The sequence below is a fragment of the Hemiscyllium ocellatum genome, chromosome 8 (genome assembly GCF_020745735.1).
Source record: "Hemiscyllium ocellatum isolate sHemOce1 chromosome 8, sHemOce1.pat.X.cur, whole genome shotgun sequence".
Classification (NCBI taxonomy): domain Eukaryota; kingdom Metazoa; phylum Chordata; class Chondrichthyes; order Orectolobiformes; family Hemiscylliidae; genus Hemiscyllium; species Hemiscyllium ocellatum.
Window position 1 is genome coordinate 76,112,155 of NC_083408.1, and position 27,091 is coordinate 76,139,245.

At 37.4% G+C, this 27,091-nt stretch overlaps 2 protein-coding genes across 6 annotated transcripts in view; one reads left to right on the forward strand and one right to left on the reverse strand.

Annotated features, from left to right (window-relative positions):
* ppp1r13bb (protein phosphatase 1, regulatory subunit 13Bb) overlaps positions 1-6,316 on the forward strand; it is a 113,261-nt gene extending 106,945 nt beyond the window's left edge. For all 4 annotated transcript variants that reach the window (XM_060829223.1, XM_060829224.1, XM_060829225.1 and 1 more), the window contains 3 exons: positions 1,713-1,879; positions 2,797-2,996; positions 5,150-6,316. In XM_060829223.1, coding sequence (XP_060685206.1) covers positions 1,713-1,879; positions 2,797-2,996; positions 5,150-5,191 — 409 coding nt within the window. In that variant the 3' untranslated portion in view covers positions 5,192-6,316. The remainder of the gene's footprint in view (positions 1-1,712; positions 1,880-2,796; positions 2,997-5,149) is intronic.
* A 1,152-nt stretch (positions 6,317-7,468) lies between these two features.
* On the reverse strand, positions 7,469-27,091 carry zfyve21 (zinc finger, FYVE domain containing 21). 2 transcript variants are annotated; one of them, XM_060828476.1, is made up of 8 exons: positions 26,943-27,091; positions 22,887-22,937; positions 21,249-21,417; positions 20,150-20,225; positions 16,986-17,077; positions 16,187-16,240; positions 14,735-14,877; positions 7,469-8,770 (listed from the first exon to the last, which is right to left on the reverse strand). In XM_060828476.1, the coding sequence occupies exons 1-8, from the start codon at positions 27,066-27,068 to the stop codon at positions 8,735-8,737; spliced, it is 747 nt and encodes a 248-aa protein (XP_060684459.1). In that variant the 5' UTR covers positions 27,069-27,091; the 3' UTR covers positions 7,469-8,734. The 2 variants fall into 2 exon arrangements, with proteins under 2 accessions (XP_060684459.1, XP_060684458.1); XM_060828475.1 differs by lacking the exon at positions 16,187-16,240.

Below are 27,091 nucleotides of genomic sequence, written 5' to 3' on the forward strand. Positions count from 1 at the left end.
AGCTATCCTTATTGTATCCTATATTGTGAAACTTTACAATAAGACCATCTAAATTAGACTTATTTTATAATCTTTGATTTTGTTTCTTTCTTTCTTTTTAATTTCCCCTCTACCCCCATTCTCTCACCACATGGTCTTCAGGTACATCCACTTCATACATACACTTCTCACACTTCATAGTGTGATCGTTGAAACTTTTTTTTCCTCTTTTTGGAAAGATTAGAATGAGGGACACAGTTTAATTATAAAATATTTAGGCAAAAAGTCATGGACTGATTTCTACATTATTTCATTTTACTCAAAAATATTAATTATGAATGTGGATACTGGAAGTCTGAAACAAAGTGCCCAAAGAAACACAACTGGCCTGCATCTGGCAAAGAGCCACTGGGCTCAAAACGTTAACTGTATAGATGCCGCCAGACGTGCTGAGTATCTCCAACACTTTGTTGAATGTTTTGGAGTGGTTGAAATCTCTGCGTGTTTTTGGGTGTAATAGTGCAGCCTGAGACTTTCACTTTAGTGTCATCATGTGCGGCCTCCCACTCCACAAACATTTTTTTTACCTCACTATTCCCCTGCCAGACCCTGTCATTCACTGTTTCCTTCTCCTGAACTTCCCTCCCAGTTGCTGCTTCACTGCCTGACTCTCCTGATCGTAATTTCCATCCCTTCCACTCAACACTTTCTGCTTTGAGTTCCTGTTTGCTGCTTCCCTCTGCCAAATCCTCCCACTCATTGCCTTCTTCTCATGAATCTTTTGCCTCACCCCTTCCCTGCCTGACGCTTCCAGTTGCCACTATCCTAGCCACCACTTCTAATGTCTGCAGAAGCCCCTTCTCATATGAAGGAACCCAAGATACTCCACTGTAATGATAAGGGCTTCTTTCTAAGTATTTTGCTGGATGGCTGGTGGATGCAACCAGTGAGAAGGACAAAGGCCACAGTGATTGTAACTGATTTCCATCAACATGTTTCCCAATATAGGTTTTTTTGTTATGTTCCAGATCCTTACTGTTCAGTATTCAAGGCTTGCTTGTAAAATTATTACTTGCTTTTCCAGTCAAATACACTTTCCATTGCATTGATTAGTTCAATAAATTCCAAAATCTGCAGGATAGGGTAAATAGACAAAGTCTTTTACCTGGGATCGTGGGGGTCCAGAACTAGAGCACGTGGGTTTAGGGTGAGAGGGGAAAGATATAAAAGAGACCTAAGGGGCAGCTTTTTTCACACACAGGGTGGGACATGTATGGAATGAGCTGCCAGAGGAAATGGTGAAGGCTGGTACAATTGCCAGATTTAAAAGGCATTTGGATGGGTATATGAATAGGAAGGGTTTGGAAGGATATGGGCTGGGTGCTGGCAGGTGGGATTAGATTAGGTTGGGATATCTGGTCGGCATGGACAGGTTAGACATGACTCTACGACTCAAATTATTTTATTGCTTTATTATAATTAACTTAAATTCAGCCTAGTTTCTGTTGACCCCAGTTCTAATTTAGGGTATTTAATAATTTTCTGGCCACCAGTTCCAAAACTAGTTTATTTACCCAACCATTCTGGAAATCTAAGGTCAAATTATGTACAAAATGTATTTTTAGTAAAGGTTATTTAGTCAAAAGTCAGTGGTCATCTTTTACACAAGATCTCATAACCTATCTGAGTAGTGTTTGGTCTGGAAGTTGTCAATCGTATTACTTTCTTCTTAGGACACCATTACACTGCGCTGCTTCCTGCAATAGCGTTCAACTCTGTAAACTGCTTGTGGAATCCGGTGCTGCTATTTTTGCCACAACTATCAGCGATGTTGAAACAGCAGCAGATAAATGTGAGGAGATGGAAGAAGGCTTTGTACAGTGCTCACAGTTTCTTTATGGCAAGTATTTAACTTTATCACTTTTTGTTCACATGTCTAACCCATCTTTCTGTAGCTGATAAAATAAATTAAGCAGTAATTAATGGCCTCTTTATTAAGTTTCTCTGTCATGGTCAAGTATTCTATTTCCACTAACCATATATTGATTCACATATATCTCTCCATGATGATATTCAGTCTCTGCTTAGTGTTTCTCTCTCAAGCTTGCTGTAGTGAGGATATCATCACTTAAAGACATTTGTCTGAATGAGATTATTTACTGATGAACAAATACACTCAAAATATCCCTGCATTTGTTCCTTTCATTTTTGAATGATTTATGTAATACAAATTGTAAATGAGTGTATCACTGTGAGTATCCATAAAAATGAAGACTTAACTCTAAGATCGTGGTCATTTTAATCTACTGTTTCTTGAAGTTTGAATTGATTCCTCAAGCAGAAGATTAGGTTTTGGACTGGAAATGATTTGCTACTTGAACAAACTTAATTTTCTCAGGCTACTGATGGATTCCTAATTGACAGCAAAGCTTTTATTTATTTTTAAGAAGGGAGAAGCAGATTTTATTTTAAAAGAAACACATTTCTGCTGCCATCTACTTTAGATCATAGAATAGCATTCATTTGCACTTAAATTCAGAAGTAGTGTTCTCTTAACTGTAAAACAGAGCAGTGTATGATGGTGAGTAGTCTGAGATGATACTTGATATGTTTTTAAAAATCTAATTTTACATTGTTTGTAGTTAGTGATAAATTATCTTTAAATACTTGATGTAAAAGCTACATATGTTTGAATGCCCACTTGTTGAGTGTGAAAAGCTTGTGTTTGACGTTCTAAGCATCTTCTAAAGCCCATGTTTTGTACAGTGACTAGCAATATGTCTGAGGTAATGGAGAATTATTTTCAATCCACAATAGGAGTACAAGAAAAAATGGGTGTCATGAACAAAGGTGTAGTTTATGCTTTGTGGGACTATGAGGCCAAGAATAGTGATGAATTATCGTTCCATGAAGGCGATCCTCTGACAATCGTGAGGCGTAAGGATGACAATGAAACGGATTGGTGGTGGGCTCGTTTGGATGACAAGGAAGGCTATGTTCCTCGCAATCTGTTAGGGGTAAATATAATCAATATTTCTGTAAAGTTATTATTTTTTCAAGAAGCTGTAGTAGCTCCAACAAAATAAAAATAACTGACACAGGTACTAGCTGGCAGGGGCTATTGAAGTGAGAAGACCCTACCAAATGTGGGATTACTGTCAGGGCCCCATGTTGGCATCACTCCTTTAAGAATATTGTACTGTGGGTGTGTCTAGATTACTTACATACAGAGTGGAAACAGGCCCTTCGGCCCAGCAAGTCCACACTGACCTGCAGAAGCGCACCCACCCAGACCCATTCCCCTGCACCTAAGACTACAGGCAATTTAGCATGGCCAATCACCTAACCTGCACATTTTTGGATTGTGGGAGGAAATCCAAACAGACATGGGGAGAATATGCAAACTCCACACAGTCAGTCGCCTGAGGTGGGAATTGAACCTGGTGCTGTGAGGCAGCAGTGCTAACTACTGTGCCATCGTGCCGCCTTGAAAGTGGTTTTAATTCTGTTTGTTTTAATCATGTCTGTAACTACTTGTATTTTGGTGGGTTGGGGTATCATTGTATGTCTTGGGGGAAGACTTAAATGCTGCACATTCCAAGAAATCATAAATAATTCTAACAGCTAAGCAGATCAGCAGCTGAAGAGACTAGGAGAGTGTAAATGATCAAGTTGGGACCAGTCCCAGAAAGCAAATGTTAACATAAAGGATGAGCAGCATAATTATGGGAATTTTTTATCAACAACTGATGTACCATTGAATTTTACACATTAGTTATTGATTCATGTCGTTCATTCATTTTCATAGTGTAAATTGTATTTTAGAATAATTCAGGTCAATTGCTACATATCCTAAATGTGGCAAAGGAAGATATTATGTATATAACTGCAATGATTTTGATCAACCTTTCATTTTTCAAAATTGCTGATTAGAGGTGGTCGAGAAATGGATATTAAGTACAAGATGTAAAATTACAGCATCTATAATGTTAATTCATGATACGATTACTACCATGCTGTGTGAAGCTGATAGGAGATTATAGTTACTGGATGAAATGAGGAAAACTGGGACTTGCTATAATTATACTCTTTGCCATACTTCAAATTATGAATATATCAGATAAAATTGAGGTTATTGATAGCACTTTGGATAAATACTATTGGGGTTAGGTAATGACAACTTATTATTGAGAAGAACATCTGAGTGTGTAAGAAGATTTAGTGGCTAAAACTATATAAGAAGTTCCACCTACTTTTTCTCAGATCACTTATATCAATAGTTTAGTGACTTCACATACTTCGTCTTCTCGTTGAGGGCAGGACTACATAGGCTATTGCAGTATCAATCCTAAATTAAATAAGAGCATTCAAAAAGCACTGAGATATGTATTTAAGGCACCATAAGCTACAGGGCTGGGTGGCACTTTTCTTGCTGGCACAAAGGTGATAGACTGTGAGGTTTCTGCTGTGCTGTAAATTTATTCTCTTATCAGAATTCTCATTTGAAATGGAGGAGATTGATTAATATGTTTGAATACATTTGGCCTTGTTTTTGACAGTAATGGTCGCAAGATGGATTTAGGTGAGGGTTTTTTTTTAAATTGTTCAAGATGGAGGAAAAATCTTTAAAGTTTCCAATCTTAAGTTCAAACCTCTATATAGTCTCACATTTCCCTATCTCTTTCCAGGATCAAGGATGCTGTGGTCCTTCAGCTTTGGATTTGTGCTTCATTCACTTTTATCTGTCTGTATTTCTTTGCTGTATGGGTCCTAAATTAAGAAATTTCTTTCTAAACCTATATTTCTACCTCTTCTTTTCTTCTAAGGTCTTCTTAAGTTGACTCTTTGACCAAGCTTTTAGACACCTAATATCGTTTGTTGTCATCTCCTGTCATTATCCTACATTGCCAGACCCAGAGCAGTATTTGCTTATGCTCGAAACGTCGAATTCTCTATTCCTGAGATGCTGCCTGGCCTGCTGTGCTTTGACCAGCAACACATTTGCAGCTGTGATCTCCAGCATCTGCAGACCTCATTTTTTACTTAATATTAATTATAGCAACATTCATAACTCAGATTGTCTTAACCTGCAGCTGAAGAAGAGAGTACAATTATATGGAAAGTGTAACATTATTACCTTCTAACATCTCTTACTTTTGTTTTGTTACAGTTGTACCCTAGAATAAAGCCCCGGCAGCGATCTCTGGCTTAGGAATATTGGCGAGCTCTTATAATCAAAATCTGGAACAGACACAATGGAAGTGCTCCCCACCCAGAAGAGGAAGTAGATATTTACGTGCTGTAATTTGGATATGCAGTAGTTCATGGTGCTTTTTCTCTGAACAAAGTCACATTACTACATCTGAAAAACACACGTGTGTACTCTAGCACAACCTCATTGTGCATTCAAACGTGCACATATGCACACATTTAGACCTGAACAGTCACACTACAATGTGCACAAACAGGCCTGCACATTTCTCTGTCTCTCTCTCACAGTCACTCATGCACACACTTAAACACACACAAAACAGAGGAAGTGGTGTTATTTGAAAACCACTTGACCTCAGTATTGTTAGTATGTGGCATGCTTGGCTGGCAGTGGTGATACGGGAAATGTTTTAATGCAACTTCTGTTGGTTTCAAGGAGGAAGTTATAATGATTTATTGAAAGGTAATGTGGATGGCCTAGCAGAGTTTGATTTTGGTATTGTGATAATTAAAGCTGTTAAAGGATTATAAAAAATTATGCTTGGACATGAAAATTTAAGTAACATAGTAATGCTGCAAGTGTGGGATGACCAAGGATTTTAGTAAGACAAGGTGCACTGTCTGAGTTGCTTGAAGTGAAGTGTATGTGATTAATGGAGCAGTGGATGTGTGAATGAGCAGAGGATATTGTCATCTATTAATCTGTGTATTTTATGGAAATGATGCAATAACTTTCACCACACTTTGGTGCAAAACACTACAGCACTTCATTAAAATAAGTATTCAAGTATATTTCTATATTGAAGAATCCTTCATTTATTTTTTTCCAATTACATTTTTCTTTTTGAAATAATTCTAGGTGAACATTCTAACAAATGATAAGTTTATACATGTAACAAAACAATCTTTGGCTTGTTTACCATGTTTCATATCTAACCTTTTCCTAACAAGCAGTTCTGTTAACTGAGCACAGGGTAGTATTGAATGTAAATATTGTGATGTATAAGATAACAGTGGGCTATATTATGTATGACTAAGTGACTGAACTGTAACTTTTTCATAGCTGATAGTACTACACTGCTTAACAAAAGTGTTATGTAAACGTAAACAATAAAATACAATGGCATGAACAAAGGCATTTTGCAAATTACATTAATTCTAAGACTATTTCAATTTATAATGACTGACCAGAAACCAGTGCTTCATTGGAAGCCTGGGAGAAGTATGTATTCTTTCTTTTGTTCCTTATTCTCTCTCAATCAAATTAACTGTCAGTAAGTGTCTGTGAATTATTTTACATGTAATGGTAAACTAGCAGGCAAAATAACAAACTGATGATCTGTGGAAAAATTCCAGTTCTTGCAAGGATAACTACCCTTCATGTTTTTAGTCAAGTATCATGCTTTTCTTTCATCACAACAGCTCTGGACCAATGAAGTTTATCTTGCATTGTTGAGTAGCCATCAGCACAGATCACTTGACCCTCAAATAATTAATAAAAATGGAGGGTCATCAATATGGTTGACTCTTAACTGGCCTTTTGAAATAGCCTAATTACTATAGAAACATGCAGTGTGTGTACATTCACATGATCCCAGGAATGATTTTTTTAGAACTTGGTCAAAGAGCTCTGAATAGCAAGATGTTGCCTAGACTTTGAGTAGGGAAAAAGAAATTCCCTTCCAAGTTCTTTTAAGACATGGAGTTCAGGAAAAACACTGTTCCAAGACATGACTGAAGAATGATTGAGGATACTTGCTCAGTTGAGTGACCCCATTGAATTTTCCAAATCCTACCTATCTCTTCCTTAATGTGTGTGTGGATGGAGTTGCAAAGTACTTCTTTTGCATTTTGAATACTTTATTAAATAAAATCAAGATGGTGCCATAAACCAGGGTATGGGTAATACACTTTTTCAGCCTACCTGAAATGTTTTCCTTTGTCCAGGGACCAGAGTAAAAGAGGAAAAGGAGTAAATAAAAATCTCTTGACCCAGGGTGGTCCGGGGTGGGGGTGGGGAGAAGAAAAGAGGGAAGGAGGGAGGTGAAAGCATTTGTAATTTCACTGATTCAGCTATCTTTTGGTATCTCTCCAAATCAGACTGATTTTGAATTTAACGTTGTGAGAAATTACAAGTTTTTTTTGAAAGGGACAGAAGAACAATACTAGCAAAAAACAATCTATCCTGTTGCTAACAAGCTTTCAAGGTTCCACATATTGTTGATGCTGATACATTTAGAAAAAAAAACAAACCCAACTAAAACATCACAAGCACCTGCAGAGGCAATTGTTTATGTTTTATTGAATATGAATAAATTTTATACAGAAGCTGTTCAAATAGTTACATTGATCCAAGATATCCACAAATACAGGAACTGACAGTGCAGACATTCAATTAAGATCAATTCTCTACACAACCAGAAGTTTTACAGCCATTTGGTCCAGAAAACTAAACTGCATAGCTTGGAATGCTCCCTTTCTCCTATCAAACTGCATTGCTAATATTTTTGGAATTATTACATGCTAACAGAAAAGTCACTAAGATTGGTTTGTGCATCAGTATCCGTTTTCCAAATTTGTCATTTGAGTGATCTAACTTGGTCAAAGTGCTCTGAATAGCAAGCTCTTTACATTTATTGGTGATTCACTGAATCAAGGGTCTAGGCTATTTCTGTATGAACAGTTTTTATTTTTAAAATCAAAGCTGCAGTAACTTTGTTTGATTAAAACACATTGTGGATAGCTATTATGGATGTTTTCATACTGCATCCAAATATAAATCACTGATTATCTAATAGAACTATATGAAATTGTTCCCTACTTAACGATTGCAGCATGAGCACAAGGACAGTTATGTAAAGTATTAACTATATACAAAGCTACATCCTTTGGTATACCAATGAAAATTTCATTTTTTGAGGGAAAAGACAAGCAACACTGCATTTCTGAACTGGAACAAAGTAATTTTTATTGATTTTAGCATTTCCTGCCAAACAAAATCAAAATGTAAACATTTTCTTTCCCTTAATCACAAAAGACAAATCACCTGCAGAGTACAGAGCTGCAGTGTAAGCTTTTCTGAAGCTAAATGCAAATTGTAGTTATTTTCCACTTAATCAAATTTTATAAATTTATATACTTATTGATAATGTAATAAAATAAAGCAATCTACATCAGAACGGCATTCTTTAACAAAAATGGTGTTTTATTTTAGCAGTTTACACCGCAGCTTTCAGTTAGTGATAAAAATACGAAGATTTAACAAAAATACTTAGCAAAGTTCAATTTAACTGTGAAAGTTACATTTAAGACATTGTAAATTCTACATATTGCACTATACTTTGAGAATACTTCAATGCACCAAAAAATATCTATCATTTGTTGCATTCTAAGTGTTTTCAGAAAATTACTTTAATACAAAAAAGTAATAAGAAAAGCTCACTGTACATCAAAGCAGTGAGCAAACAAAAAAACTGGCTAAAATGTTGTTTCTTGCCACTTGTCTTCAGTGTGACATTCAATCTTTCCAGAAACTTCAAAATGGTTATTGGTCTCTTGATTCATACAGAAGCTTGGCAGCCTAAGGGGATCATGTGTGCGTGCACGTGCATGTGTATGGGGTCAGGGGGTAGACAAAGACAGCATCATTAGTTTTCACTCATAAGTTGTCTGTTTTACTGTAGTCTGTAGTCAGCCCAAGTTGTCAGTTTTAGGAACATTGTAGGCTATTCAACCCATCAAGCTGTTCCAGTATTCAATAAGCTTACAGCTGATCGACAGTCTAACTCCATCTATCTGCCTTTGTTGCTTAAAATCTTTGCTTAACAACAATTTATTTACCTTACATTTAAAGTAAAAAATCTGATGCTGCATCAACCAACCATTTTTTGGAAGAAAGGTCCAAGTATTTATTACCCTATGTGGAAGTAACTAGATCAGATCAGACTTACAGTGTGGAAACAGGCCCTTTGGCCCAACAAGTCCACACCGACCCGCCAAAGCGCAACCCACCTATACCCCTACATTTACCCCTTACCTAACACTACGGGCAATTTAGCATGGCCAATTCACCTGACCTGCACATCTTTGGACTGTGGGAGGAAACCGGAGCACCCGGAGGAAACCCACGCAGACACGGGGAGGACATGCAAACTCCACACAGTCAGTCGCCTGAGTCGGGAATTGAACCCGGGTCTCTGGCGCTGTGAGGCAGCAGTGCTAACCACTGTGCCACCGTGCCGCCCTTAAAGTAACTTCTAAACATCTCTCCTGCAGAGTCTGGCTCTAGTTTTCAGATTAAGCCGCCTAATTATAGAATCCCCAACCTGTGGAAATAGTTTATACCTTTATCTACCTTGTCTTTCCTGATTAATATCAGGAAGATTTTCATGAGAGCACCCCTTAATTTCGAAAATTCTAGAGAAAACAAACCTAATTTGTATAATCTCTCTTCATCGTTTGACCCTGAAGTCCAGGTATCATTCTTGTAAATCTACATTGTACTCCCTCCCTTGGTAATTTATCCTTCATCAGGTGTGTTACCAATAATCAGTTTTGTATAAATGCTGCATAATTTCTGCATCTGTACTTTAGCCCTCTAGATATGAATGCCCACATTGCTTTAGCTTTCCTAATTATTTTCTGCAGCGGTCTAACATTTTAAAGATTATGCACCAGAACCCCAAGTTGCTCTGGAAATGCTGTATTTGACTTCACACCATCTAGAAACTATGTTTTGCTATATATAGAGTGTATATGATTTGCTAATTGTTTCGTTCTTTGGCAATGCTACCCAAATACAGCCAGTGTGAAAGATTAATACCATGGGACCTGTCACATCCTCTTGAATGTGCACTCTGAGGCTTGGGTTGAACGTCCCATCTGAAAGATAGCATCTTTGACAGTACAACATTGATTTGCATTTCTAACACCACATACTGATACAAACAGGAGGACCTCCACAGTTGACAGAGCAGGTGATGCTCATTTTCTTGAGAGGCTGTTGTGGCACCATGGTAGTGTCCCTACTTCTGGGCCACAAGGTAGGGGTTCAAGTCCTGCTTACCCCAGAGATACAGCATAATATGTCTAAACAGGCTGATTAAAAAATACCAACTGGCAGTCTTGGCATCCTACCTCAGTCAGGGCGTCTAGGTACAAGTTACACATGTTGTGGAGGTAGGCTCTTAGCCTTTACAACAAGGTGAGCACCAAAAGAAGTTGAAGTGCATCATCTTCCCTTTCAATACCACTTAATTTGGGGGCAGTACAGTGGTTAACACTGCTACCCCTCAGCACTGGAAACTAACCATGGATAATGCAGGTAGGGACATAGGTCTGGGTGGGATGCTCTTCAGAGGATTGGTGTGGACTCAATGGGTCAAATAGCCTGCTTTCACACTGTCGGGGATTCCATTAACTCCATGATCATTTAGTCCCTCCCTTATTTTCTGTACCTTTTAGTTATTGTTGCACTGCTCCTGGTGCAAGGGCAGTAAAACTATCTTGGTTTGGCGTGAGTGGTTTTGAGTAATGGGTTACTTGATAAAAATAGACCCACTGCCAATTTAAGTGAAAAAAAGAGCTAGCCTCTTCCCCAGTGGAGAATCAGCTCCTCGATAAGAAAAAGGTTGAAAACTGATACGTGCACTAAATTACAGATTTTTATTTGAAAAACCTTGTAAAATCTCAGTCTTTTGCTACCAAATCAACATGGGAATACTAGTTTGTTAAACAAGTGGATTGTCAGCTTAGGATGTTGTGCACAATTCAGTGCAGTGAGGTTTGAATCTGTACCGCTAAATTCTTTACCAACTGGAGCCACCCCTGAACACCTCTTGTAACAGCAGAAGGGAATTCCATTTCCCAGCTGAAAAACTTCAGTTTAACAAAAAACATCTTTAAAGTTACATCCTAAAAAAATAAAATTTTAACTCCTACTTTAAACTTTATGAGTTCAGATTTCCGTAATGCAACCAATTAAATTCTTTTGAAGTACACTCACTATATTAGAGACATGGCTTCTCTCCAAAAATAGCATCAAGGTAAGAGAATTGATAAATAACTTTAATTGTTGTACATTGAGGGTCAAACATTGGTTTGAATACTAATTTGTGTTCTCCTTTATTAAAAGCACCACATTATCTTTAAACTGAGATGCTTCTCAAGCGGACATAATGTCTTATCCTCAAGGAACATTTCAAAAAGGTACAATACTGAAAATGTCAACCTGGAATACATCTGCAAGTGACTGAAGTGGGGCTTGAACCCATGACAATTTAACTTGGAGGAGAGTCTGCTGAGTCACAGCTTGCAGCTAAATGGAACAAATCAGCTACTGGCAGGATAACCAAAATGTTCCACTTGAAACTTAGGTGTAAAACCAAGCAAAACTCCAGACATTTAGTTATTACTCACAGTATCTCTCCTGTTTAGGCACTTGGCAAAATTCATTCTACCAACCTACTTCCTTATCTTAAACAGGTAAGATCCAGTCACTGACACATACTATTAACTCACCACCAAAGATCATGATACGTAAATTACATAGTTGGAACTGCTACCAGGCTCAATTTAAAACAAGAGTTGTCATCCTCTAGTGAAAATAATTTAGTAATGCTATGGGGAAAATAACTGGTCACACGGTATAACAAAAATGAATTAGAGATGGAGGGGTTTGTACACCCTAGTCTAAGTTAAAAATCACACAACACCGGGTTATAGTCCAACAGGTTTAATTGGAAGCACACTAGCTTTAGGAGTGCCACTCCTTCATCAGGTGGTTGTGGACAGCTCGTGTGCTTCCAAACCACCCAATGAAGGAGTGGCACTCCTAAAGCTAGTGTGCTTCCAATTAAACCTGTTGGACTATAACCCGGTGTTGTGTGATTTTTAACTTTATAAAAATGAAGTTTGAGTCTCATGCTAAAATGAAGGAACCTATTACTTAGATGGTTTTTGGGTAAAATCTTTACTTCAAAGATTGGATTAGATTACTTAGTGTGGAAACAGGCCCTTCAGCCCAACAAGTCTATACTGACCCTACAAAGAGTAACCCACCCAGACCCATTCCCCTAACACTACGGGCAATTTAGCATGGCCAATTCATCTAACCTGCAAATCTTTGGACTGTGGGAGGAAACCAGAGCACCCGGAGGAAACCCTCACAGACACAGGGAGAACGTGCAAACTCCAAATAGACAGATGCCCCAGGCAGGAATTTTACCCAAGTCTCTGGCGCTGTGAGGCAGCAGTGCTAACCACTATGCCACCATGTCACTCTAGAACCGAGACAAAAATCAAGGAAACACTTCAGTGCATTCATGGAACAATATTTCGGTTTTCAAGTGTTGTTTTCCAGATAATTTACTCTGAGGCTTTCCATGGAACAACTTCAGAGCAGGAAGTCCTGGCCAAAGTTTACACTTCAACCAATATTAATGGAATAGGTTACTGCACATTGGCAGTCATGATCCTCCATTACAATACTTTAAAGTACTTTATCTGCTGTAAAGTAGTTTGAGACATCCTGAGGGTAGGGAAGGCACTATAAATGCAAGTGTTTTCTCTATACAAAGAAATTCACACTAAATCCACAAGTACCCATCATCTAATTCTGAAACGTGATTAAATATTCTTAGACAGACCAAGTTAGCATCTTGATGTTTGTACATCAATACATAGAGGATCAATTTGAATCCAGTTAATTATATTAATGGCAGGAGTATTTTAGATCAACAATTAAAAAAAAACAAACAGATTGACACATCTCAGCCCAACCTGTGTAGAAAATATGTGCAATAATTTCCAGGCACCTACTCAATTGTAGAACAGTGCTCCACCAAGAGTTATCACTACTTCCAAGGAATAAGACTGGAAAATTAAATATCTATATTCAAATCCTATTTGATATTTTATTAGACAAGACAAACTTTATTGTCTGTTTCAATTATAAAGAGTCAGAAGTGTCAGATGGACAGCACAGAAACAGACCCTTCGGTCTAACTCGTCCATATCAACCAGATATCCTAAATTAATCTAGTCCTATTCGGAAAGCATTTGACCCCTTGAAACCTTTCCTATTCATCCACCCATCCAGATCCCTTTTAAATGTTGTAACTGTACTAGCCTCCAGCACTTCTGACCACTCATTCCATACACGCACCACTGTCAGCATGAAAAATTTGCCCCTTGGTCCCCTTTATATCGTTCCCCTCATCTGAAACCCATACCTTCTAGTTTTTGACTCCCCCAGCCCAGGGAAAAGACCTTGTCTATTCAACCTATCCATGCCACACAATTTTATAAACCTCTAAGATCACCCCTCAGCTTCCAACACTCCAGGGAAAACAGCCCCAGCCTATTCAGGCTCTCCCTGTAGCTCAAACCCTCCAATCCTGATAACATCCTTGTAAATCTGAAGTCTGTATGGATCACATCTGTTTTACCCTCAGTCCTCTTTGTTACTTCTTCCAAAAACTCAAATCAAGTTTGGGAGACATGATTTCCCAAACACAAAGCCATGTTGATTATCCCTAACCACTTGCCTTTACAAATAAATGTAAATTCTGTCCCTCAAGATGCCCTCCAACAGAACAGTATTTAAACTTTTTTCTTGAAAAGTCATTACCACTGATCAGCTATATAGACATCAGCTTACATTAAACAAAAATCTCACTCCCCGCATGCTTACTGTTGATCTTTCCAGAGGTATTCTAATTATAGCAATCTTGTTAGGTTGCTTCTCACACATTTTTCAATCATCAATGTCAGCTGTAGCCAAGCTGGTAGCATTTTTGTGAAACTGTTTTTGTGGACTCACTCTCGGGCTCGAGTCCAAAATGCAAGCCTGATAACTCCACTACGCTACTGAAGGTGAAATGCACTCAAAAGAGGTTACCTTTCAGATGAGGCATTAAACCAAGACCATACCTGCCTGCCTAGGTACATGCAAAATATTCCAAGGTATATTTCAAAGAATTTCAGGAGAGGTAGCAATGGGATTCTGGAGATTCATGCCAGAATAAACATAGTAAAAACAAAAAATTGCGTCAAGGCCACAAGTCAGTCAGCTATGACCCCATGACCATAAATGGATGGTGAAACAGAAGAACTACTAAATGGCCTACTTCTGATAAAATCTTAAGAAATAGTATCAAGACTCTATCAATTTTCTTTTTATGGAAATAAAATAAATCTTAACCTATTACTTCTATTCTTCAAAACAACTTTAGGTGTGAACTTTGAAAAACTGCAACCTACATACAGAAACTTGAATTCAATGCATATTGATTATTGATGTTTAATTATCAGGATCAAGTGCACCTCTCTTTCTAAACATGCAACTAACTGATCACTTGGAGGACATCCAAGTGCCCTGTTTGTAATCATGCTTCAAGATTTTGTGTTTCTCAATTCCTAAACCAATTCTTTATTCAAAAAGTGCCATATTTAAAAATGAAGAACACTTATTCCAGAATGAAAGACTTCAGCAGTTTTTGTTTTAAATACTCTGACAAAATATTCTAGATTTGTTAAACATTACCTTATGCATAGCAGCCAACCAACCAACAGACACTTTCTTGTTACTACTGAAGTCATCAGATGCACTCAACTTCAGCTGTTTTAGTTCCTGGGAACCCAAGGTTTTGTACTGGACCAGCATCCCTGTGGCATGTGTATTACCTCCTGAAATTGTACAGATAAAATGATATCCATTAATAGCTGCTTTTAACAGAATTAAAATTACTTCCTTGCATCATTCCACCCAATAGTTACCAAATATTCACTTTGCAAGTTAACAATAGAACAACCACTTCTATGAGCATTAGCTTTACACGTTCTTTTCCCGAAGACATAATGCAAAATAAAGAAATAATCCCAAATGAGAGATCCAGCAGAACTGATTCCTGTCATTCAATGTGTTTGCTATGTAGCTGTGTTTACAAAATAAGAGTAGGTATTGCAAGAATTTAGGAAGACAATATGGGATAAAATATGGCTAAAGTACTGCATAGATGTTGTGATACAAATGATTCTTTCAGCTTAACGAGGAGGAATCTTGTATCGGAATGACCAAATGTATAACTGAATTTACTGGATAGACGCACCAAAAGAAACATAACTGCAAAAGCACAGCACGTGTCAGCTTGATAACTTCTTTTTAAAACAAACTATTTGACTTTTTTTTTCCTCAGATAAAGGATACCCATATGTAAAAACAATGGACAATATTTTAATACCTCTTCCAAGTGCATACTCGGCTCAATGAATTTCAAATGACTTAACTAGAGGGCATCAGAAATGCTTCTACTTTTTCACCCAGCATCAACTCTATTCAATTGGAGTTGGATAGCAATCAATCACCAGTGGAAATCTGGGTGCCTCCGATTCCATCTCGACCAGATTACGAAAAGAACCTTTGCTGAAAGTGGCCAACTCTGCACAAGACAGAGTTGAAAACCCACAACTCAGCGGACCACGATGCACGTACATCCTCGAATGACATCTAACCACACAAGAACTGTAGTATTCTAAAGATATTTGTGGCTACTTTCCAATTATCCACAACATAATTGGTTCAACTATTAAAACATTTTCAAATAGCCTAAAGTAACTGCAAAACTGTCAACCTTTGGAAACAATACACAAAAAGGATGATGAACTATTTTATAATATTCAGAATGAACAAAGCACAGGTGTTAACACGGTACATTTGGTAGCAGAAAAGTTGCAATTTCTGACTGTTAGCAAACATATATGCAAACTAAAGCAAACAAAGCAAGAAAAAACATTAAGGATTGAGGAGTTTGCCTTGTAATTTACAATGCAGATTTAGCAATAACAACTCAACTTTCATGCGACACTGCTCACAGAAATAAAATAGTCAACAAGGCATTCAGTATATAGTAAATGACAAGCCAAGCTCCGCAGGGCCATATATAGGGAGATAGGCACATGATGAGCTAATGGCAAAGATGACAATCATACTTCTAACCTTCTGTAATGTACGGATTCTCCAGTAGGCTGGTGTAAGTGTGAATATCTTTCTCTGTACCAAGACGATAGGCAGCAGCAGGCATTGAAAAGAAGTATTAGTTTCAGGCCATTCTATCAGGAAAAAATGAGCTCCACCTTCCAATTCAATATACAAACACTAACTACATTACAATAATGCTATAAAAGCAGCTAACCAAATTCAATTGAAAACAAAATCCAGTCTCAGTTGCATGCTTTAGTTGGGATGGTTACTCCAGTGCACTGATTTCCAAACATTACTCCACACCTCAGTAATGGACAACATAGCAACTTTTCTTCCTATAAAAAGTTGAAAATCACAACACCGGGTTACAGTCCAACAAGTTTATTTGGAAGCACTAGCTATCGGAGCGCTGCTCATTCATCAAGTGGTTCTCCACAATCATCTGATAAAAGGAGCAGCCCTCTGAAAGCTGACGCTTCCAAATAAACCTGATGGACAAAAACCCAATGTTGTGATTTTTAACATTGTACACCACAGTCCAACACTGGCTCCTCCAAATCATTTTTCCTATAAAGCATTCAATGCATCCTAACAAAACAAAAACTTATCCAGTTGGTGAGACTTGGAACCATGGCAAACTCCTGTTCAAGATGATACTCTATTATTTACTATCCAGGTCCACCCTGGTACTAATCATCAGAGCCCAACAACTTTAAAATTGTGCTTCTGCAGATTAATTTTATTATAAATAAAGTATAGATTACTGATGAAATCAATTACTTGTTCAAGCTATATACACACTCAATAAATTTACCTCCAGGAGTAAAACCTTCAGTTAGCACTTGAACTCTTATAATTCGTGGAACCTCAATTTCAACATGATTTGCTCCATCCAGATACAGGTACCTAGCAAAAAATTAGAAGTTATTATACCAGACCTCAGACTAAATGCTTTCAATACCCTAGTCCTACATTTTCTTCTATTTGTTGTGGTCTCTCAAATAAAGATTTTACCTACAGGCTCATGACCATTGCTCATAACTAGTGACTCTTACTGACACCAATTCTCAACAATTCAGCAAAATGTCTATTTCAGAGATAAAGTTATTTGCTATCAGATTAGTTATTCCACAACGTGAAACATCAACAGATTCCAATGCAGTCCCCATGCAACCACCCTGCCTGATTAGATTTTTGGTCCTGCAGGAAAATAAAGTAATTTCACACTTTCCATCTTACAAAAAGTACTGATTCTTCTCAAATTACAGCTGTTATCAGCTGACTCAGAACAGGGATTAATCCTGGCAACGTTCTCATTGTGTTTTGACAATGTCAGTAGCTGCTATTATACAAGGCCTTCGTTTTGCCATAGTAGCATGAAAATATCAGATCTCAAAAATGAAGCAAACTGATGGGAAACCACCTGGGGTACCAGGTGCAGTAGGCTAAGAATGTAGTGGTGGTGTCCCTATCTGAGCCAGGTTCAAGCTGCATCTGCTGCAGAGGTATTTCTGCAACGGTTTCTAATCAACCTGTTCAACAATCTACAGGGCCTTGGTAAACCTGCACTTACAGTACTCTGTGCATGTTTGGTCTCCCAACTGAAGAGGATATATTTTTCATAGGCGAAGTGCAGTGAAAGTTCACTGGACTAAAACCGGAGATGACAGATCTCTCGTACAAGGAGGGAATAGTTTGACCGAACCTGTATTCACTACAGTTTATAAAAATAAAAGAGAATGGGATTGAAACATAAAAATCTAATTGGTTAGACAGTTTATACGCAGGGAGAAATGTTTGCCCTGGTAGGGGGGTCTAGAAACAGGCTAACACTTTCAAGCCATATAGGACTAAGATGAGAAAACATTTAATCCTGAGGGAAGTCAACTTGTGGAATTTGCAATCACTGAATATATTCAAGCGAGATTGATAATTTTTTTAAAATTATGTTAAGGCATTATGGAGAGAAAGCAGGAATGGGATGTTGAGATAGAGGTTCAGCTGTATTCATACTGAATGGCAGAGACGGTTTGAACAGTCAAAAAGCCATCTTCTGGTTCTACTTTCTACATAGTCATAGTTAAAGTTCTTCAACCTAATAGAAAGAGGACAAAACTATTCTGTTTAATAGTTCAGAACAAGGAAATTCTACTTTATGAAAGATGGAAAGATGTTGTGAAACTTGAAAGGGTTCAGAAAAGATTTACAAGGATGTTGCCAGGTTTGGAGGATCTGAGCTACAGGGAGAGGCTGAACAGGCAGGGACTGTTTCCCCAGGAGCGTCGGAGGCTGAGAGGTGACCTTATAGAGGTTTACAAAATTATGAGGGGCATGGATAGGGTAAATAGGCAAAGTCTTTTCCCTGAGGTCGGGGAGTCCAGAACTAGAGGGCATAGGTTTAGGGTGAGAGGGGAAAGATATAAAAGAGACCTAAGGGGCAATTTTTTCACGCAGAGGGTGGTACGTGTATGGAATGAGCTGCCAGAGGATGTAGTGGAGGCTGGTACAATTGCAACATTTAAGAGGCATTTGGATGGGTATATGAATAGGAAGGGTTTGGAGGGATATGGGCTGGATGCTGGCAGGTGGGACTTGATTGGGTCAGGATATCTGGTCGGTATGGATGGGTTGGACCGAAGGGTCTGTTTCCATGCTGAACATCTCTATGACTCTAAGTCTGGATGTAACTATTGTACACATTTAACATGGTTCATCATTTATCTGATATTAATAATGGAAAGAGCTTGCAAAATAAAACATGAAAACACCATGCATAATTGTATTTTTCTATTTGAACAGTTCAAACATCTAAAAAGAAAATGATAAATAGGTTCAAATTATAATTAAAAATGTTTTGTAAATGTTTATTAATTGATATTAATATGCATAATTCACAGTAAATGTCAGAAAAATACTATTCTCGTCTGCTTGCAATGATACTTAATAGCATTGATGGCTTGCCTAAGAAAAAAGGAAGACATTCACGTTTGGATCAACAATTTCTTGAGATTTCATACCTATGGAAGAAATGTTCTAAATCTGGTTATCTGTTGTTTGTAGTATTTAATTCAACCTCCATTAACACATATGCTAACTGTGGTTCCCAACCCGGATGTTGGGAGGAAAGAAAAAAAAGATTCAGTTTCAGGAAACACATTGCTGCAGCCATGATCACTTTGAGGGAGCAAACTTTTTTTTTTACAAAAGCAGGCTTGTAATTCAGGATATGCAAATCCTATATAAAAGTGTCTTTGCATAAATGACTCCCAAATATGGTAAAATCTCGTGAGATTGGTGGATAAGTAACTTGTTGCATTATTGTAAACAGCGGTAGTTATTAAAATGGCAAAAAATCTCCAAAGGTGGGTCCCTAGTGGAATCCTGCAGGAATTACAGGGATTGTTTCCTTTCACCAACTGCAACTTTCTGGATTACGCTAGAAATTGCCATAAAATAAGAAGCTACAAAATTAACACTAATTTAGAGAAAAACAACTTGTGTGTGTCTCAACTTTGCTCATCTCACCATTACTGCAAATTCAGTACATCTTGGAAAGTATCTTTAATCTCCTCCAGTCACAACTCTCGACATGGATGTACTTCTGATCCTGGCTACTTGTGAATCAATTCTTTTCAATCTATTGTCTGCGGCTGTGCCTTCGATTGGTCGGATCCTAAAGCCCCGGAATTAACTCTTAAAACTCAACTTATTTCCTTCTTTCCTTTCAACATGCTAAAATTTTGAAATCTGACTCAATATCTGTTAATGTGGCACAGTGTTGTTTTGGTTTCATAACATTCCTGTGAAGCCATCTAGAACACTATTGCCTCACAGTATTGCAAATTCATTGTTTTCCATACTTGCTTACGTATTGCTTCCTGAACAATTAAAAATAGATTGTCCTTAAAAAGTGCATGTACTGTGTAACCTGTATTCACACAATCTATTTGAAAACCAAATCATTCAAAAAGTAGCTACCTGTGGTTGTTTGATAGTCGACAATCCATTGTTTCACCTTTCTCCAAGGAACCCAAAGTTACAAGGAATGTAGCTCCTTGACAGCAAAATTAAGTGGAGAAAATAGAAGCAAGGTATAATATTACTCAGGAGAAAAAGTTCATATGTTTGGGTGAAAATGAGCAAGTCTAAGGAAAAATTTGCACTATATGAAAAAACCAAAATGGAACATTTAACTGTCCAACATTAAGCATATTTCTGCTCAGATTTTTCAGCAAAATAACACTAGGGATAACTATTAAAGAGGAAGATGAACTTCCTTTCAGGCAATTGAATATGCGGTTAAACACTGAAACCAGGAAGCTGTGGTTTGAGATGTATCAATCCTTCAAAAGCTGCACTGCACTAGTATTTTGCTAGTAAATAAGTGAGTCAGGGTTGAACCACATGAAATGGCTCATACTTGTGTACCTAATGCTAAACTCACCAGACAAAAATTAAAGTTCTCAGTTCAAATCTAACAACACTGCTTTATGACCCCTGTAGCAATGAAATTTAAGTGCAGAGTTTCAGTACTTCAGATTTTAACCAGGTTCAATTGACCCTAATTAATTTACTTAGGGTGGGCAGGATGCCAATTTCAGCCTCCAATGACCTTCTTCTAACTGAGGTCAAATTATCTTAAAGCTCCCTGATTTCAGGATAAAGTGATTAGATAAAGGCTTTCACTCCTGCTATCCCTGCCTAGAAAACCTTTGCCAAAAACATGCATGTGTGGAAATCATGCAAAAGTCTCAATGATCGCAGTTAACTACTGTCATATGCAGCCATTAGGTTTGAATCCAGAACATGGTTGCCAGAGACATTGGAGGACCTAGTGTTGCATTTTTGCTTCAAGTTATTTTAACCATGTTGTTAAAAGTTCAACATTACAAGGTAATAGATTTCTGTACTTAACTCACAGTACAACAAATTTTGATCAAACTATACATGTAAAAATCATTTTGTATTATAAAGGCGTTAAAATATTTTAATCTCAATACAGATCATAAAAAGTAAATGTGTTTAATTGTTTTTCTCCAAACATCTTAATGAAAATAACAAGCAATACATGTCTTACCATTTATCAGCACCTTGATCTGTTTGTCAAAAAACTCATACTCCTTCTGGGAGATCAGAGCACATTCAGCACAATGCCGAACTGGATCTATGAAGTACATTCGTGGAAGAGGTACTTTTTTACTGCAACATTTGTCACAGAAGCATTTTCCACATCTCCTACAGTGATGCTACCAATTTCAGAATAGTAAAAGAGGATAAAGAAAGTTAAAAATTCTACTCAAATACAAACAAATGATTTAAACAAAATCACAAATACTGAAAAATCAGATGCATTCAAAAATGTTTTGTTTCGTTATTGAACAGGGAGATACTAGTTTAAAACTATAATTTCATATAAAATTCAAGAACCACTATGCCACTAAAGGGATGTGTAAATAACAGCTGTACTGTTTGAACTGCTCTGTGGAAAACAAGCAAATTATTTTGGAAATTATATCATGAGAATAGTTGGTCTATTAATTTCTTTAATCAAAAATGTATTTAAATGCAGTAAGCAATAAAAGTAGGAGGTATTAAAAGCTTAATTTAAAATGCAAGTTTTCTTTTGCTTCCATGAAGTGATCCCATCACACATACATGAGAGTGTTACATAAGCTGACAACATCTTAATATCAAAAGGAAACCAACTACTACTGGGTAATCTAGATAGATCCAACAGTAACAATCTCTTCATTTAGTGTTCCCTCTAGCTGATATAATATTTCTTTTCTTATATTTGATTGTAAATCAATGTTAACAACAGAGAAAGTTCATACTAGAGATTGACAGATACACAAGACTTTAAGACATCTCCTCAAAACAGTCCAAAGATCAGCAGCTCTCACTGTGAACCTAAGCTGTGTTGTTTTTACTCAATTCTTTTAGCTGAAGATACCACAATTATTTCATGATTTGGAGATGCCAGTGTTGGACTGAGGTGTACGAAGTTAAAAATCACAACACCAGGTTATAGTCCAACAGGTTCAATTGGAAGCACACTAGCTTTCGGAGCGACGCTCCTTCATCAGGTGATAGTGGAGGGCTCGATCACAACACAGAATTTATAGCAAAAACTTGCAGTGTGACGAAACTGAAATTATACATTGAAAAATTGATTGTCTGTTAAGCCTTTCATCTGTTAGAATCCAGTAACAGTTTCACTTCTTCCATGTGTAAATCACAAAACCCTTTTTTTTTAAAAAGTTGCATTCTCGGGTTAGCCGTTAACAATGGTGATAGCTAGACAATATGTTGAAGGTGTTGGCCCCCTGTGTTCTCTGTCTATGACCTGATGTTTAGATTGATTCTAATCTAAAAAGTGAGATAACTGTATTCTAACATATGAAAGGCTTAATAGACAACCAACTTTTCAATGTATAATTTCAGTTACATCACACTGCAAATTTTTGCTATAAATTCTGTGTTACGATCGAGCCCTCCACTATCACCTGATGAAGGAGCGTCACTCCGAAAGCTAGTGTGCTTCCAATTAAATCTGTTGGACTATAACCTGGTGTCGTGTGATTTTTAACAATTATTTCAAACTACTACATTCCACAGTGGCATTTTACACTTTCCTTTAGAATCAAAATGTTTAATGTCAAGCTTTAATAAAAGTGAATATTATTTGATAATAAATAAATTTAGAACATCTTACTTTTCTGGTAAGAAAGTCAAATTTTGCTTCACACTGCATACACCTGGGACACTAGGAAAAGAAATGACATGAGATATGAGAAGGAATCAATGTCAGAACTTAACTAGATTCTCTGTTCCTGAATGGAGCTTCACTACATTATTTTTACATCATGCAGCATGTGGCTAATTCATGAGCAAATGCCTTCAACAAGGAGTCACCTTTATTAATAGATTACCAAATTTCCTCTTGCATTTCGTGGGGAGGCACAGGACGTGATTTTGGAAAAACACGAACAATCTGCTCTGAAAAATATAATTGCCAACATTTGGTTGAAATGGGTTATCTTATGGCGTACAGAGGTGGTCTTGGGTGTGCATATTTTAGTTTGAAGAATTTGTGTCGCAAGTGTAAGATGCTAGCAGTACAGTGATGACAGATCTTTGAACAATTTGACCAGTCAATTTTCTTAACCAGAAATGAATGAATTCAGAATTAAATAGAAGGACTGAGGGCAACAGCAAATTCAATGCTAAATTGGGCAGAGAAAAGGAAAGACTGAAGGAATTGCTACTCAGGCTAGAAAATGTAGTCAAATTAGGTTTTATTCTACTGCTTTCTGTCCATCCCATCCAGATAAATTACTTTCCGCCTTTGAATATCGCCAACTTTTTAAGTCCCACCTGTTATCTATTTTAGTTATTATTTTAAAATCAAACAACCTGTCTGACATATTACAACACTCAGGAGCAGGTGAGTACTTGAATCTGAGTATGCTGGCTCAGATCCAGGGACAGTGTCAATGTGCCACAAGGTCCTAACAAGTGGAAGAAATAGATTTTACATCTTACAGGGAAACCAAAGCTTTTGTGATGCTTCTGCCTGGCTTTGAATTGGGAATCTTTTGTACATTAAGCATGTGCACTAATCATTACATTACAGAAAAATATTTATGTTTATGCATTTTGAATGCTAACCATTTTAACAACCGAGTCCTTTACTGCTACATTGATCGCATTAATTCACGTGAAGCAATTACTTATTTAATATCTTACATTGGTGAGAGGGTATATCTGAGATATCTTTCTCAGTCCCTAGTTGTTCTCATCCTTTATTTTGGATTTTCCTCAAACTGTTTTATCAGAAGACATTTAACTATTTTCTATCTTCTGTATATTTTAATGTATTCAGCTGCAGTAAGAGATAAATTTTATCCCACAGGGAATATGTATTTTCATCTGAAAAAATCATTAAGATTAGTGAATCAGGTCTTGAATGTGCCCTTAGCTTAAAATGATCAGTAACATTTTGAAAATACATTGAAGAGCAGGATTGAACGAAATCTACAGGTGAACAGGAGTAGGACATTCAGCCTCTCGAACCTGTTCTGCCAGTCAATAAGATCATGGCTGATCTGTGGTCTAACTCCATAATATAAAAATCAAAACAACTGCGGATACTGGAAATCAAACAAAACCAGAAATTGCTTGAAAAGCTCAGCAGGTCTGACAGCATCTGTGAAGAGAAATTAGAGTTTTCAGGTCTAGTGACCCTTCCTCAGAACATCAGAAATGTTAACTCAGATTTCTCTCCCCTGCTGAGCTTTTCCAGCATTTTGTTTTTGTTATTCCATAACATAACTGACAGACCACAGTAAGCAAACAAAACTTAAGTGACTCAATCAAACAAAATGTAGTAAATTTTGCAAAGTTGTTTGAATTACAGAAATTGTATTCAAACTGTAAAGCTACAAATGAAATAAAAATATTGATTACTGATGCTACATACTTTTCATTCAGTATTAACAAAGTATTGAAATTATCTTTATGGAATCCATTTAAAAGCTAAAGTGCAAGTACTAAACCAGCTAAATTAACAAAATCTCAAAATCAAGCTGAAAACTTCTAATTATTGTTAATGTAACATGTTATGAAGAAATTGCAGATGGTTTTGCATAAATTCTGTTTGAAAACATTGATATTTGATTTATATATTACAAGTTTTATGATGGGAAGTGTGCAACAATTTTAAGAGCAAACTGGAAACTTATATTTTTGTAAAAACTTTGTAGTTATGTTATTACCAGTGTAATATTTATAGTCTATGCTGAAATTTTTCTAAACGCAGGTGAGTAACTATAAACAACATGGGATGGCTAGAGGCCGGAGTAGGTAGCACTGTTGTCTCAGAGACAGTGACCTGGGTTCGATTCCAGCCTCGGGCAACTGTGTGGAGTTTACACGTTCTCCTAGTGTCCGCATGGGTTCCTGCCAGGTGCTCCGATTTCCTCTCAGTCCAAAAAGGTAAATTGGCCGTGCTAAATTAACCAGCATGTTCAGGGGTGTGTAGGGTAGGGTGTGTAGGGTAGGTCTATTAGCCATGGGAAATGCAGGGTTACAGGGACAGAGTAAGGGGATGTCTGAGTGGGAAGCTCCTCAAAAGGGTTGCTGTGGACTTGTTGGACCAAATGCAGGGATTCTATTTTTTAAAAAAAACTCATATGGGAAAATACAAAGTATTACAAAAGATAAGTTCAATGATACAAGGAGTGTTTACATTGCTCGTGTCTATGTTGCAAATTGTCACAGTTGATCATCCAATCTATCCAGTGAATATTTGAATTTGGAATTTCTTTTTAAAAGATTCAATCTCCAATCTGTGTAACTTGCTGATTTTAGAGAAGACACTGGTGGAGGCATTTATCTTCAATATTCTTCTTGGGAATAATTGGCTCAAAGTTCATATCAGTTAATTTTCAGTAATCACTGGGTTTATGCTGGTATATAAGCCAGTTAAAAACAAATATGAATGGAATTCAGTACAAGAACTCAAGGTCAAATTGCCAGTCAACTTTCACTGACAGAACCATATTGCAACATAGAATGAGCACTTTCATGGACAATAAAAGATTAGCCAAAAGTAATTATCTTTTTACAGTAAACATCCAGACTGAAATTGTTGGGGCAGGGGGAGAAAGATTTTAATTATTTTTCTGCAATATCAGGGAAGTGACTTCATTACATAAGTGGTTATATCATACAGTATTTACTGTAGACATCAAAAAGGCTACTTTATTACACAGTTACTTTACCTAAATTTTGAAACAGGACTTCACTTGGAACCAATTATTAATACAGAAGTAAGAAAAACTTTGCTTACACATTTAGTGAAAGCTAGACAAATAAAAAGTTGTGCAATATAGCAAAGTGCCTAGAATTTGAAGTCAATAGCATTTAGGCACCTGTAAAATGAGAAATTAAATTTTATCTTTACACCTTAACATCACATTTAAAATCAGAAACCAGACCATTCATTTAAGCTAAAAAGAGACCATGAGGTAAACTTGTATAGACTTAAACTAGTTCCTCTAAAACATTGATGACACCACAAAATTCCGCACAAACTGGCACTGTGAAGCAGACTATCCGAAAAGAATATCGTCCAGAGTGTGGTTGTGTGTGCACTAGAAACACCGGACATTAAACAAAATTTTATTCGCCGAGTCACAATTTATTGTGCATGGTATGTGTGCAAACTGGACACCTTCCCCGCCCCCCCCAAAAAAAAACAAAAGTTGGGTAGAAGGTGAACCACAGTCGTGCTGATTGGCAGAGCGGACTTGAGTGGCTGAATAATCTGCTCCTGCCAGCTATACTCCTGTTGCATTTCTCTTACATTCACTGACACCGTCTATTCTTCACAATTATTTTAGAAATGCAGAAACAAACAAACTGGACTCAAAAACAGTTGAGTTAAAAACGAGCGACACCTCTCCCATTTCAACGTCATCTGGACTAAATCCAACAGCAACATTTTGTAAACAATCTAATGTGGTGGTGTCATAGCTGCATCCCCCCCTCAGCCCAGTACACATTGACACACACACACACACACACACACACACACACACAGAGGCCGGGCCAGGGTCGCACATCTTGCCAGAATTAATTAAAGAATAATTAACGGGTCGGTTCACCCACTGAGCTGCTCGGCACGGAGCTATTACCCAACCTCAGTAACAGTGGCCGCGGGTTAAAACAAGCCAACTGTGCCCGCCACGAACGGACAGCCGCTTACCTCTTTATCTGGAACCCACTGAGGTTCATCGAGCGAGAAAGGGCTATTGAATGCCCCGTTTACCGGCACCATGCGAAGTCCACTCGGACTACGTACCAATTTCTTCCCATCTGCCGTGGCCGCCATATTACGCGATTGTACCACCCGTG